At 33.7% G+C, this 16,102-nt stretch overlaps 1 protein-coding gene across 1 annotated transcript in view; it reads left to right on the top strand.

Moving 5' to 3' along the window:
• LOC126886445 (spondin-1) overlaps window positions 1-16,102 on the top strand; it is a 126,484-nt gene that overhangs the window by 7,497 nt on the left and 102,885 nt on the right. Inside the window, exon 2 of the mRNA XM_050653386.1 lies at window positions 2,556-2,811. Coding sequence (XP_050509343.1) covers window positions 2,556-2,811 — 256 coding nt within the window. The remainder of the gene's footprint in view (window positions 1-2,555; window positions 2,812-16,102) is intronic.

Raw genomic sequence — 16,102 nt, 5'->3', positions numbered from 1 at the left:
GTGCTATATTTTTATCTGAACACTACGACGACATCAAAAGCGTTATTTCAAGTTTTGATCCGACTTGTACCGCTATTGATAACTGTCAAAATATTTTTAAAGAAAAGTCTATTAAAAATCAATTGTTGTATATAAAATCGAATTTCGATATCATTGAAAGTTCAATTACAAAATTAGAGGCTCAAAATTTATGTCTTCACAATAGTATGTCTATTGTTGATTCGGTTAAACAGAAAATAACAAATCTGAATGGGGAAATTGGAGTAAAAATTAAAGATAAACTTGATGACGTTTTAAACAAAAATGAGGGTTTCACTTTATTGCGTTCAATAAATAATATAATCAATTTTGGAAACTTCGATGAAAATATTAATATGGATCCGTCTCTAATAGCAAAGTTTAAATATGCCCCAATTACATCTTGTGACGTTGAGAGATCTTTTTCTGCCTATAAACAAATATTAACAGATAGAAGACATAATATTAGTTTAGAAAATATGAATCAATATATGATTATTTATTGTAACAATAAAAATATGTAAATTTGTTTTATTGTACTCTTTTTATAATATTAGTTTAGAAAATATGAATCAATATTGTAACAATAAAAATATGTACATTTATTTTATTGTACTCTTATTTATCTTGTGGTCAAAATAAAATATTTTGCCGTTTTATTTGTCACAAAACCTGAAGTTAAAAAAATATATTAAGAAATAATAATACAATTTGGTTTAAATTCAAACCTATTTATTTATTTTTATTATTTTTTATTTATTTATGTATTTAACGTAAACCATAAAATTATTCATATAAAAATAAGTGCATATATAAATGCATATTTGCATGTTAATTGTGCATATTCAGCTTGTTTTAAAATGCATATTGCATGCATATTTTAGACATTTTTTAGTGCATATTTTCCAGTCTCTAGTTGCATCTCACTTCTCGCCTGTCCAGCGTGGTAAAATTCCAATGAAAAATGATTCCGCTTACTCCGCTTGTTTTTAACAGATGTCGCATGTTATTTCGTTGTGAATCGATAATGACAGCCCGAATTGTAGTTCGTTCAGTGATAATCAAAAATGTATTCTCTGATGGTAACCTAATAAGGCTTAGGGTGCTTTTGATGCTCTCTGAACAAACTGAAATATAAGACGGTTCTTGTTTCGTTTTACAACGAAATTATTATTTATTTTTTATAAAAATAAAACAGTTTCCCATATGGTTCCAACTTACGCAGACATACTCTATATTCAGCTGAATAGCTTCTAACTAGGTAGGTACTAGTCTAGAGACCTTGTTGCTATTAAGTTGCTATATAGGTATCTAGAGCTGTCTAGATAGCTCTGAAATTACTGCTGTACGATAAAGCTTGTACATATGTGAAATTATAAATATAATCTCAGTGGCTGTATAAAAGAAAGGCTGTCTCACGCGTGGCGAGTGGTACTTGTACTTGGGATATGCAATATTATAATTTATTATATTTCTTGTAACATGTATACCTAGGTAATATATAAAGACAGTAGGTGGATATAATATAAGAGGATAATAATAAGAGATACGTGTTAACAGAACACAATACAGCTGCTCCAAAGAGATAATAAAAAGAAAGTGTGAGACAGATAAAGATTTATCTTGGTATGTGGATCAAAGGATCCTGTATGAACAATTTCACTACGAGAGTTTGCAGTTTTGCATTTGCCAAAGAGATGAGAGAGATAAATAAAGGTTTATAGAGTTAATTGGTTCAAATTAACCAGACTAATGAGAGAGATTCGGTTCGAAGATAGACCTAATATGTACGATAAAGCTTGTACATATGTGAGATTGTGAATACAATCTCAGGGTTGGAGTGTATGAGTATTGCTAGGTTCAAGTGGGAATATAAACAGACAATATTCATATGTAGATAAAAAGTCTTAACAAACTGTGAAACCTTGTACCGAGCACTAAAGCCGGTCACACACGAATTGACTGTTCCCGTTCCACGTGCCTCGCAATTTGACTGCTCGTGCACGACTTTGGATTGTTCGTTTCACCCCAAAAGAAAGGCTGTTTACCCCTTCAGCGGACAGAGGTAAAAAAGATCGTTATTAACCTTTAGGTGGGTGCTAGAGAACAGAAGAGAAGTTATACCCTCACGCGTGGCGAGAGGTACCTACTTGTTGACCGTTTGACCGGCTGTTGAAGAAGAAGGTTTTTTCTTTCACTTCACTGTCCAAGCCGTAGTTGTCTGTATGGTTAGGAGTGAGGGTAAGGAAAAGGAAGAATGAAATGGTACTATTGAATAGGGTTGGCTTTGTTATTATTTAAAATTTAGGGGTGTAATTAGAGATTTAACACAGTAAAAAATATAATAATATTTTTGACATGTGAAAATTGAACAACTGTATTTACCTTTACTACCGCATGGTTTGAGTACCATTCGTAATATAAAATCAAGAAATATCACTATAAATCACTATAGCCACAAAACGTCATTATATACTTTATTTATATCAAATCCCGAATCTGCAATTATTTTTTTAAGTCGTATATAATTTTTTAAGTGTATCTAATGGCTCCAACTTACCCGAATACAAATCGCCTAAGGAAGTTTACGAGATTTACAATAAATATCGAATCTACGAGTAACCGAACGGACGCTCCCCAAAATGTAGGTAGCTTTCAGCTATATGGAGATAAAGTTGCAAGTTTCAATGAGGAATGTATTAATACAATATCAGAAGTAAACACTTCCCCGAAAAGTGAAGTATTCTTTATGTGGTCTGCTCCTCCTCCAGGTTCAGGATGTGTCACATTCAGGTAAGGAGAAGTTAATTCAGTTTCTTCACATTCAGCAGTCTTAGTTTCAAATACGGTATCCGCAAAAATAAACAGTACCGATGGTCCAAGAGCTGTGAGACATTTTTGAGTAAGTATTTTAGGCAACCTGAAAATTTTTCAGGTGACTCTTCCATGATAGCTTAATACAAAAATGCCGGTCTGGCTGGAGGGCAGCGGTTATTTTCCCCAAAAATCCCCCCAAAGTTAAACAAAAGGGTAAACATTGTTATTACAAAAAATATCATTGACGTGACTTTAAAGTAAATTTAAATATTCAAATATACAGAAAATAAACAGGCCAGGCGATTTGAGGGCGATTTTAACTCTGCAAGATACTTGCATGGGCGCTCCAGGATTATTTTCAGGGGATGCATCTGAACTTCAGAAGATTTCATCTGAATCTGTACATACTATTAACGAGTATAAAACACACAACTATACATGCATAACTATGTACATTCCTTCCGGACAGGGAGATGCAATTGTTATTTTGACAGGGTATTTTTTGATATTAAAAATAAACATTCTAAAAAAGACAGTTTTTTTTTGGTGAAATTTTCCAACTGCCAGGTGATCAAACAAATTACGCTTGCCTATAAATGAAAAGCGCTATAGGTAAGCAGCAGTGCGAGAAAGAGCGTATACCGATAGCTGTTTGCGTCCTCTGTTGTAGCTGAGCGAGTCCGTTCGCTCCAGAAAAATCACGTGACCTAGCGATATCCATGTTGTTGTTCCTCGAAATCGAATCCATGTTGTTTTTTAAGTACTTTTTTTAAGAACTTTTTCTTAATTAAAGAAAAATAATACGTACTATACAATAGATTTTGCAAATATGATAGAAAAGGACAAATTTATTATTATAAATATATAGGTATAAAAGTATAAAACTATAAACTAAATTAATTCTGTGTCCGAATTTTGTACTTCTTCTTCAAACCCCTCAGCTGAGCTTAAATATTCATTCTCTTCTTCCTCGTCAGACTCCCATCGAGACTCAGATTCCTCTTCTACGTGATCTGTAAATAGTTGTAATATGTATTTAGAATTAATTAAGAATTAATAAGTGATTAACTAGTTGAGTTGCTACGTATTCTCCGTCCTTTTATACGAAGTCGAAGCCTGGACAATCATGGGCGCATCTGAAGAAAGACTTGTCGTTGTTGAGATGTGGAGTTATCGAATAATGTTAAATATATCATGGACACACGTAACAAACACGGAAACATTAATAAAGATGAAAAATGCAAAAGAAATACTCAACACTATGAAGGAAAGAAACATAAGCTACTTTGGTCATACCTACAATAATAAATAAAAAACGTGATGTGATTGGTTATTTAAGGAAAAGTATTAAGCAATGGTAATTTTTCATTAATTCTAAATACATATTACAACTATTTACAGATCAGGTAGAAGAATCTGAGTCTCAAGGGAAGTCTGACGAAGGACAAGAGAATGAATATTTATTTTAGCTCATTTTTCTTTCCTTCATAGTGTTGAGTATTTCTTTTGCATTTTTCATCTTTTCATCTTTCTTAACGTTTCGAGGCACAACAACATGGATATCGCCAGGTCACGTGATTTTCTCGAGCGAACGGACTCACTCAACTACAACAGAGGACGCAAATAGCTATCGGTATACGCTCTTTCTCACACTGCTGCTTACTTATAACGGTTTTCATTTATATGCACGCTTAATTTGTTTGATCACATGGCAATTGGAAAATTTTCCCAAAAAAACCTGTCTTTTGTAGAATATTTATTTTTAAAATTAAAAAATACCCTGTCAAAATAACAATTGCACCTCCCTGTCCGGAAGAACTGCACCACTCATAAAACAACGCCTGACAGATGAAATTAATAACCGTTTAATGAATGTTAAAGAACAAATCCAGCAAAATACTGAAACAGAGACAAAATGGTTATTAATAAAGACAGAAATAGATAAATGTCAAAAAGAAATTCTTACACCAACCAGATACAAAAAGAAACAATGGATGACGGAGGAAATCTTAGATTTAATGGAAGAAAGACGTCAGCATAAAAACAAAGATAATCAGATGTACAAAAATGTAAATGTGGATAAACAAATAAAATCCAAAATTAAACAGGCTAAAGAACAGTGGTTAAAAGAACAATGCGCAGAAATAGAAGAACACCAGAAAAGACATGATAATTTTAACACACATAAAAAATTAAGGAATTAACGCAGATCAACAGAAAAAGAAAACCGGGAATACTAAAAGATACAGATAGGAAACTTGTGTTGAGTACTAACGAAAAATTAAAGAGATGGACAGAATACATAAATGAATTGTTCAAAGACAATAGAACAGAGCAGATGGAAGTCGAAGTAGAAGATGATACGGTTTTGAAGATATTAAAAGAAGAAATTAAATCGGCATTAAAAAACAGCAAAAATGGTAAAGCAGTAGGTCCAGACCAAATCCCAGTAGAAAGCTTAAAATGTATAAATGATGAAACCTTAGACATTATCGTAGACTTGTTTAACACAGTGTACAAAACAGGAAACATACCAAAACAATGGTTACTCTCAACCTTTTGTGCTATCCCTAAAAATACAAACGCTAAAGATTGCAGTGAATACATAACAATATCATTAATAAGTCACATTCTCAAATTATTCTTGAAAATAATACATGGTCGTATAAACAAAAAACTAGAAGAAGGAATAGATGATAGTCAGTTTGGGTTCAGAAACGGACTAGGAACCAGAGAGGCGTTATTTGCTTTTAATGTGTTAGCTCAAAGATGCATGGACATGAATGTGGATGTGCATGTTTGTTACGTTGATTTTGAGAAGGCTTTTGACAAAGTAAGACATGAAAAATTAGTCCAAATTCTAAAGACAAAAAACATAGACAAAAGGGACTTACGAATAATAACAAACCTTTACTGGAATCAAAGAGCACAAATTGTAATAGATAACGAACCCAGTCCAGAAATTGAAATCAGGAGAGGAGTTCGGCAGGGATGTATTATGTCTCCATTACTCTTTAATGCATATAGTGAAGCCATTTTTGAAGAAGCATTGCTATCTCAAAGTGAAGGAATAATAATTAACGGAAGATCTATTAACAACATAAGATATGCAGATGACACCGTGATTATATCAAGCTCTGCTGAACAACTCCAACTACTACTGAACAAAACAAACAATTTCTGTAAAGAATATGGACTAAAAATGAATATAAAAAAGACCAAATACATGATAATAACTAAGAAAACAAACATACAAACAAGCATACATTTGGGAAATGTACCGATAGAAAGGGTCGATAAATACAAATACCTAGGAACCTGGATTTCAGAGAAAAATGATCAAACAACAGAAATAAGGACCAGGATAGAAATAGCAAGAAATGCGTTTGTAAAAATGAAAACAGTTCTCTGCAACAAAGACCTTAGCTTAGAACTGAGAGCAAGAGCTTTGAGATGCTACGTGTTCTCGTTACTACAATACGGACTTGAAAGCTGGACATTAAAGCAAGAACACATAAATAAGCTACAGTCATTTGAAATGTGGTGTTACAGAAGAATGCTTAGAATAGCATGGACACAGAGGAAAACGAACACGGAAGTACTGCGAGAAATGGGTAAAGAATGCGAAATAATAAACACAATAAAAATAAGAAAGTTACAATATCTGGGACACGTAATGAGGGGACCGCGATATGAAATGCTAAGACTGATAATACAGGGAAAGATAAGAGGCGGAAGGAGTATAGGAAGAAGGAGAGTGTCATGGTTAAAGAATTTAAGGGACTGGTTTAGATGCAGTTCTATAGAACTCTTTAGAGCAGCGGTGGATAGAGTAAAGATAGTGATGATGATATCCAATCTCCGATTAGGAGACGGCACTTGAAGAAGCAGAAGTCCGGAAGAAATGTACAAAGCTATGCATGTATAATAGTTGTATATTTTATACTCGTTAATAGTATGTACAGATTCAAATGGAATCTTCTGAAGTTCAGATCTTCTTCTTCATGTACCATCTCCTCTAAGAAGGTTGGCAACCATCACGGCAATTCGCACTTTCGATACCGCTGCTCTAAAGAGATCAGCAGAAGTGCAATTAAACCAAGCTCTCAAATTGTTTAACCAGGAGATGCGTCTTCTTCCGCGACTCCTTCTACCCTGTATTCTTCCTTGCATTATTAATTGTAACAAGTTATAACGCTCGCCCCTCATAACATGTTCCAGATATTGTGGTTTTCTGACTTTAACTGTATTTAAAACCTCTTTATCTTTTCCCATTCTTCTCAACACCTCGATGTTCGTGACTCTATCCACCCAACTTATTCTTAATATTCTTCTGTAGGCCCATAACTCGAAAACTTCTAATCTGTCCGAAACATCCTTCTTTAATGTCCAAGCCTCCAACCCATAGAATAATACGGAGAACACGTAGCATCTCAGAAGTCTTATCTTTGAAGAAATTGTAATGTCCCTGCTACAGAGTACTTTTTTCAGTTTGTTGAAAGCATTTCTTGCCTGTCCTATTCTTGCTTTAATCTCTTCTGTGTACTCATTACTTTCATTAATTATTGTACCCAAATATTTATATTTTTCAACCATTTTAATTTGTTCTCCATGTATTGTTATGCTTTCTTGGCGCTGCTGAGCTTTTGTGATTACCATAAATTGTGTCTTTTTTGTGTTTAGGGACAATCCGTTTTCTTGGCTGACTTCTACCACTCTGTCAACCATTTGTTGTAAATCTTCAAGACATTCGGCTAATAAAATAGTGTCGTCGGCAAACCGTATATTATTGATTGGTCGGCCATTTACTTTTATTCCCGTGGTTAGGTCTTCTAGTGCTTCCTGGATTATTTCCTCTGAATACAAATTGAACAAAGTAGGAGACAGGACACATCCCTGTCTGACGCCCCTCTCAATCTGTATTTCATTTGAAAAGGCGTTGTTCTCTTTTACCACAGCGATCTGATTATAATAGATAGCACTAATGATCCTGATGTCCCTCATATCTAAGTTTTTCTTTTCAAGTAATTCGATAAGGCGGTTATGACTGACCTTATCGAAGGCTTTTTTGTAATCCAAAAAACACATATATACTGGCTGATTAACATCCATGCACCTTTGCACAAGTACATTTACAGCGAACAAGGCTTCCCTCGTTCCCATTGCATTTCTAAATCCAAATTGCGTGTCGCTTATGTCCTGCTCAAGTTTGTTATGTATTCTCCGGTGTATAATTTTTAAAAATATTTTGAGTGTATGACTCATTAAACTTATTATCAGAAGTTCAGATGCACCCCCTGAAAATAATCCTGGGGCGCCCATGCAAGTATCTTGCAGAGTTAAAATCGCCCTCAAATTGCCTGGCCTGTTTATTTTTTTTTGTATATTTGAATATTTAAATTTACTTTCAAGTCATATCAATGATATTTTTTGTTATAACAATTTTTACCCTTTTTTAACTTTGGGGGGATTTTTGGGGAAAATAACCGCTACCCTCCAGCCAGACCGGCATTTTTGTATTAGGCTATCATAGAAGAGTCACCTGAAAATTTTTCAGGTTGCCTAAAATACCTACTCAAAAATGTCTCACATACTACGAAATTAAGAGGGCTGTGAAATTTCGCACGCAAGTTGCATTTATCATGTTTGGTATATTTGTCATTAGTTGTTAACTTGACATCACGTTACGGTTAAAATCTTTGTCATTAAGGTTCTTTCTACCGAAGAAAAAGTTTTTTTAGTAGAACAATATTTTCGCTCATACGGAGTTACATACATAAGAAACGTATTATGATTTTCTGACGAAAGTCACATTCACCTCAACGGTTACATCAAGCGACAAACCATAGCCACCTTTACTTTACAAGCCATGAAGAGAAAAAGGCAACGTCGCAATTGATGACGTCGGTAGTCTGACTTTCGGACTACCTCTTTCGAAACTACGATTTTAAAGTACAAATTCTGGTAAAATTTATAGTATTTTTTGAGTCGAACAAGAAAATATTATTAATTAGAAGTTTGTACAAAATAATATTAAAAGTAATTCCTTGTAAGTAACGTTTATTATACAAAAAAAAAACCAATAACAAGAATATAAACGGGATTCATTTTTTTGGAATCCTAAGAAAACTAATAAGTATTTTTCAAATATTTAAACGCAGAATGAAAGACTACGTTAGGACCGAGGGCCGAAAGTCCCTGAAAACTTCTATGTTTATTTTAATAAGTTACAGGGGTGAAAAACTAAGAAAATTTAGTGTGATTTTTAGTTTCAAATATGTCATTAAAAAAACTTTTTATTCATTCTAAGGGACTTTCGGCCCTCGGTAATAAAGTAATCTTTCATTCTGCGTTTAAATTTTTCAAAAATACTCATTAGTTTTCTCAGGATTCGAAAAAAATAATTACATTTAAAATACAGGCGTCAAAATTTTGCATTTTGTTCCTTTCCACTTAAAATTTGTCGCACTTATTTAGAAACACCCTGAATTGATAAAGAACAAATCTAGTTGTTAAACATAAGCGAAATAATCAAAAAAAAAACAGAATGTTAAGAAAACCGGAGTCTATAGTTGGGTTTTAATTTCAGTATTTTATAAATGCCCGGTACACCATAAAAATTTACTTGGTTAGCAACAATATTATTACAGCGGTATTGTAAAAGAATTAGGCTATAACATATTAAAAAAATCACTTAAATCTGCCTACAGGTTTAGGAAATATAAGACATTAAAAATGACAAAATTTGAGGACGGATTTCTATATGCACGCAAGTTTATATAAAAATATATTATATTGAACTAAAATCATCTTAATAACATACCTTTTAATGTTCTTTATAATTTGGAGCACGAAATATTGTAAAATATTTCAGTTTCTCTGTAAATACAGTGAAAATTATTTAAAAACAAATGAGAACTGTCAGAATTAATCGGTCTACCAATAGATGTTGCCAAATTTCAACTTCATGGCTTGTTAAGTAAAGGTGGCTATGGACAAACACATCGATTCCTTGGGTGTGAACGTCCTGATGCCATTGCAGAAAAGCCTCTCCACAGTGCTCCAGTAACCATTTGGGTTGAAAGTGTCTTCTGAATTCCATATTTCGCTCGGAAAATCCACCAGAAACTGTTGGAGAACTACGGCAAAGAATAATAACGTATTTTCATCATTTCGAGCAACCACTTTTCTTAAATATGATTAATATCTTCAGAAACGTTATGAAGCTTGTTCGCAACGCCATGATGCAGATTTTGAACATATGGATTATAAAAATTAATTCATAAATATATTTTTTATATTCGGTACTGTTTATTCTGGCGGATAATGTATTATTTTTTTATAGCGTATCATAGTTCCATAGCCGTTATGCATTATTCCCGCATATTTTTATAAAAATTATAACTAAGCAAAATGTTGTTTTTATAATATATCTACATTTTTGTCGTGCAAAAAATGTTTATTCATAGTGTGCTCTGGTGGGACTTATAAGTAATCTCCTTTCAAACGAAATAGTTATTTTTCTAGGGCCGTGCTAAAAGAGCCACTTTCACGCACGCATTTCGTTTAAGAAAGTTGCACTTTCTTGACGTGAAAGTAACTTTTGCACGGCGTGCGGGAAAGTAAAATACCTTGTAATATGGCATTATAATATATTATAATACATGCAATAAACTAATATTTAGATATTATTTACCAATTTATTTCAAATTTATTTTATTGTGTTCATGTTTTAATGAAATTAGCGCGATTATTTCATTCATAGGAGATTCTGACCAATAGAAAGCTACAGAAATCTGAATTAAATCGATAATTTTTGATAATCTCCCGTCGTTAAGTATATTACGTCAGATGCCCTTCGTTGCTACGAAAAAATACATTCAGTGACATTAATGACAATTAATGTTTTAAAAATTATAAAAGTGATGACTTTCAATCGTCAAATATTTATAAAAACTGTGTGTTTAATGGTACTTACATAAATAAATTACAATAAAATTTTGGTTTTGAACAGTTTTATTCATGAAATAATAGTCGTCGTGGTAACCCACTATATTGAAAGTTCGGTTTTGACCACCTTGACAAAGAATTAATTTGTTTATTGTCACTTCTAAATAAAAATTTATATATCTCTATTTTTTGTGGCTTTTTTCCAAAGGTACGGTTCTAGAAAAAATATTGTTCCTAACTCATGCGGAAAGTGTCTTCCCCGCACTCGACTGCTTGCCCGAACACCGCTATCGCGTCGTTCGGGTCAACGGCAGTCTCGTGCGTGAAAGTATTACTTTCCGCACTAGTTAGGAAATAGTTATTTTCCCCGCAGTCGAGTGCAGGGAAGACACTTTCCGCATGAGTTAGGAACAATATTTTTTCTAGGGCCGTACGTTTGAAAAAAAGCCACAAAAAATAGAGTTATATCAATTTTTATTTAGAAGTGAAAATACAAAAATTAATTATTTGACAAGGTTGTCAAAACCAAACTTTTAATATAATGGGTTACCACGACGACCATATTGGTTTCGATGACGACGATTTAAAACCTTTGTAATTGTCTGCTGATCTGACTTTTAAATATTATGTATGTCAAAATAATTTTATTTCATCGAATTATTGCGCTAATTTCATTAAACATGAACACAATAAGATAAGTTTGAAATAAATTAGTAAATAATATCTAAATATTAGTTTATTGCATATATTGTAATATATATTATAAAGCCATATTATAAGGTTTTTTAATTTCCCGCACGCCGTGTGGGAAAATTTACTTTCACGCACGCCGTGCGGGAAAGTGCAACTTTCGGAAACGAAATGCGTGCGTGAAAGTGGCTCATTTAGCACGGCCGTAGAAAAACTAAGTTTTTCCAGAAAATTATATCATTTATTTTGATGTATGTAGTCTTCTTTTAACTCAACACAATGATTCCAGTGATTTTTAAACTCCTTTAAGCCGTCCGAATGATAGGATTTAGGAAGCTATGCTAAATAGGCGTTTGTTTGGTCAATTATCTCTTTCCTTCCAAAGCAATTCAAAGCCCAACTTCTGAATGAAACTTTTTGCCATTGTTATAGTTATAGGTAACGCTCTTGTGAGCCGGTGAATTGTTTTAGAGAGACAACAACTTCTTGAATATGGGACAGTTTCTCACTGAGTTGCTGCGTCCGGACTGCGTTTGCCTGCTATTTTCACTTGAATAATATTTTGTAGCAACCTATATTTGGGACCTCTCATTAAATGTCAGAAATAATCCAGCTATCTCTTCTTTATGCTTTTTATAATCGCAGTAGTCTTGCTGAGACATTCTAGTATTGTGGAGTTTCGAATCTTCTCCATCCAATAAACTCTTAAAATTCTTTTATTGCACTACATTTCGAGAGCCTCAATGCGATTTAGATCGATTTTATTCACAGTCCAAGACTCGACACCATACAGTAAGACCGAGAAGACGTAGCAGCGAAGTAGTCGGATCCTTAATGCCAATTTTAGGTCTCTTTTACATAATACTTTGGACATCCTTCTAAAAGTGGCTCTTATTCGGGGGGTTTTATAGCACCGGCAATTACTATTCTTATCTGGTCTCTGGCATTGAACTGAATAGATGGCAATAAACAGATTCATTGTGGGACTTTTTCATTTATTATGTTCCAAAGACTTTTAATAATTTTCGATTCCAAGGAATTCTGCCATATTTATGTTTCAGACACCAGGCGAGGGGTAAAGGAGGGGGAAATTGGCTCCATTGACCCCCTTGGATCCGCGCCTGAAACACGGCATCGCGAGAAAGCGTTTCAAAATAAATATTACTATCGCACTATGTTCCAATTCTTGTAGCCTCTGCCAATTCACTTTATGATCAGGTTAAGTTGTTTTATGGACTTTCTTGACATCTTTCGATATAACTGCATCGGTGGGTTGTCCAGTATGTGGTCCATTTAATGTACATATACGACTACTATGAAATTCACGAAACCAAAATTTGACACTGTAGCTGTAGACTATAGGAGCATTAGTACAATAATATTTTTTTCTAGCAAACTATCCAGCCTTTGAAAAAGACAGTCCAGCTGTCTGGCGTTTATGCATCGCCTCTGTATCGAAAGGTGATGCACGACAAATTAGATAAACATGTGATGTACATAAACTTAAAAAAAATTCGTGCTACATAATTTAAAATCGCACCGGCGGCTCTAATCATCAAGAGATTTTAGGGTGTGAGTTCATACAACAATATTTAAGCTAAAGAAAAGAAATTATTAATTTTTTGGGCGCCATTAATAGATCAGAATCTATTGCTATTTATCTATATAAAAATTACAAAAATGTTGCGAAAAAAATGGTATCCCTTTGACTACTAATGGTACTTACCCTTGTTGTCTGTGGTAGGCTGCGTTTCCTAATACAATAAGGATACATAGATGGATTGTGCGAACAGAAAAAGACGAAATAAGTTTTAACATAGTTACCATTTATTTAGATATAAAATTGTCATTAAACTGAGTTGATTAGAAAAATAAAAAAAATAAGTCTTTCGCGTTTCATCTTAACAGTTCAAAAAAAAGAAAAAGGAACGAAACAGTTTATTGCAAAATACCTGGTGATGATCCATTGTTGTTGAATTGCTGGAATCGGTTAGCTCGCCAGAGTTGTGGGTACGACGAAATCACTTTCACTTTTCACTTTCATTTTTAGAGTTAAAGTACTGTTACATAATTGTTATTATATTATACGAAAAATAAAAATTCCATAGTTCTTTTTGTTTTATGAAAAGAAAATAACTGCATTCATGATTATTAGTGATACTTCTCACTGACTTGATAATTAAACATATTTTATTTAGACCATTGTCTTTAAAAGAAAAATAGAACTGCGTTCCACGAAGATTGAATTAAGTGCGGTTTATATGAGACATATTAAACGGACATCTTATCCGCAAAAGTTGAACTAAGTTCTGTTTGAACGAAACATATTCACGCCGTACTAAGAAAACTATTATTTTATCGTACCGGACACAACACAGAGAATATACCGGTATGGTATTTAAGACAACATATCGCACTTGCGATTTTCACGACAGAATCTTTAAGATTCCATTTTGCCTATTTAGGCACAGACAAGAAAAAATGCAGGTCTTCACTGCATGACCGCTAGAACTTAATTGATTTCTTCTTGTCCTAATCTCGGACAAGATTCCTCTCTGCTCTCTATATTCACCTCCCTTTTTCACAGCTATCACCTAATTTTACCAATAATCATCATTCCGAAATTTTCGTACCAATCACATAGCTGGAAAATAATGTTTAGACCAGCCTTATTATGATCATACGTTTCTTTTTCGGCCAATCACCACGAGTGTCCTTTTTGTAACCGTTTAAGGATTCCCACGAAAGTTACTGCGTTGTACTTTTGTGGAATTCTTAGATTTCTATCACTCAAACATTTAGCAATCTTTCCTATTCTTCTTTTTATGAGGCATATCCTGTGCAAAGTAAATACTTTTAGGACAGCTGTCTCCGAGCTCTAAAGTCTCTTTGTATTTTTACTGCCTGCAATATCTAAATTATCAGCTTAGGCGTCTAGAATTTCTTAAAATATTAATCCTTCCGCTTTCTTGTGGGTGGCCTAAAAGAAACGCGTTGGGAAGTACATTTCGTCTTACTTCTATCTATAACGACAGAGACGGACTTTTGCGATATTTAGATTGTGATTCTTCTAGCCTGTTTCACTGCCTCCCCCACGATTTCAACTTCGTGCTAACCGGTTTGAAATCGGAAACGGAATTAAAAAAATGAAACAGCAAAAAAAGATGAAAACCACATTTGTTAGTCACCATATCGTAATATCGTTCAGAGGCCTTAGGCTTTCTCTAACGATCAATACATGTCTTATAATCTAGACATGGACGCGTTAATCATAACACAAAAAATTCACAAGAATACAACGACGCAATTCGTCATCGTAGACACAAAAAAAAATAAAAACACAAAAATAGGGCAAGATATGTTAACGTTTTTTCGGATTCATAGGTTTCTTTCAACCTAGACTAACACCACGAATAACATAAGAATAATGATGTCTTAGCATCATTAACGCCATAAAAAAATAACATGTTATCCTTGACTTGGATGCATAAAGTCTCTCATTCATGACTTATTCCAGAGATAACACAATATAATAACGCCATAAGCAGTTATTACTTACGGACCAAAAAAAAAACAAAAAAAGGGAGTTACTGATAGTTCTAAGTTGGACCTTGTAATTCTATAAAGATAAGCCTGTAATTAGTTTATTGTGGAAAAATGGACACATTGCTTTTCAGAAACTTACTACTCTTTTAAGAACAGGGGGGATTAGGAAAATATTGATATTTTAACTTCGTTTTGGTAACCAGAACAAGCGATAACTGACGCGTATCATACGCCTATCATAGGAACATTTTCGGTGGGGTCAACTTAAGGTAGGGTCATAGTCGGTAGAGTCTATTATTCAAAGTTACACAACCAAACGGAAGTTTTAGGAAATGACATAGGAAGTCATCACCTAAGGTCTGTGGCTAAATTGCGATTATGAATGGCTTCTCATTCCGACGAGTCAACTGGCGGGAATCCGCTCACTTCATCCCTAGCCTTTCTCAGTGTCTGGCCATCCATACCGTAAAGGGGGTTAGACAACATATTTTAATAGAGGGGGCTGAAATTCATAGGTCCTTGAAGTAAGAATAAACTTAGGCAAAACAAATAGGTTCTATTACGAACTATCACTAGTAACTGTACTAAGGACTTCTGATATCAATCTAGATACCAAAAAAAATAAGAAACGATTTTCAAAAAAATATAAAAAACATTTTCCCTAAGCTTAAGCTGGATTGCATATAAGCGAAGGTAGTATATCCTAGAAGGATACCAAAAAAATAAAAAAAATAAAAAATAAAAAATCAACCTTTTATTATAAAAAAAGTTTTACTTCTATATCGGACTAACGCACGACATAAAAACATTTGAAGAAGGATTTTTAATATGTCCTTTCAACAAAATAAAAAAATTTATTTTTATTAACTAGGTAAAACAGTTCAAAGAACTGGGGTGTGAGCCAAACTGAGTTGCTCTGGAGATCAACGTGCGGAATCCCCTACACTACTTCCAGAGGCTCGTCTCCTTCGCGACAACATCAAAAAAAATATATCAAATAGATAAACATTGACCGCAGCGGGACAATTCCCTACTATTGGTCTACACCACACATAAAAAAAAAGGTTGTCGAGACAGCTCT

Source organism: Diabrotica virgifera, chromosome 6, assembly GCF_917563875.1.
Source record: "Diabrotica virgifera virgifera chromosome 6, PGI_DIABVI_V3a".
Taxonomy (NCBI): domain Eukaryota; kingdom Metazoa; phylum Arthropoda; class Insecta; order Coleoptera; family Chrysomelidae; genus Diabrotica; species Diabrotica virgifera.
The sequence above is the reverse complement of the archived record's forward strand: the minus strand, read 5'-3'. Positions and strand labels throughout refer to the sequence as shown.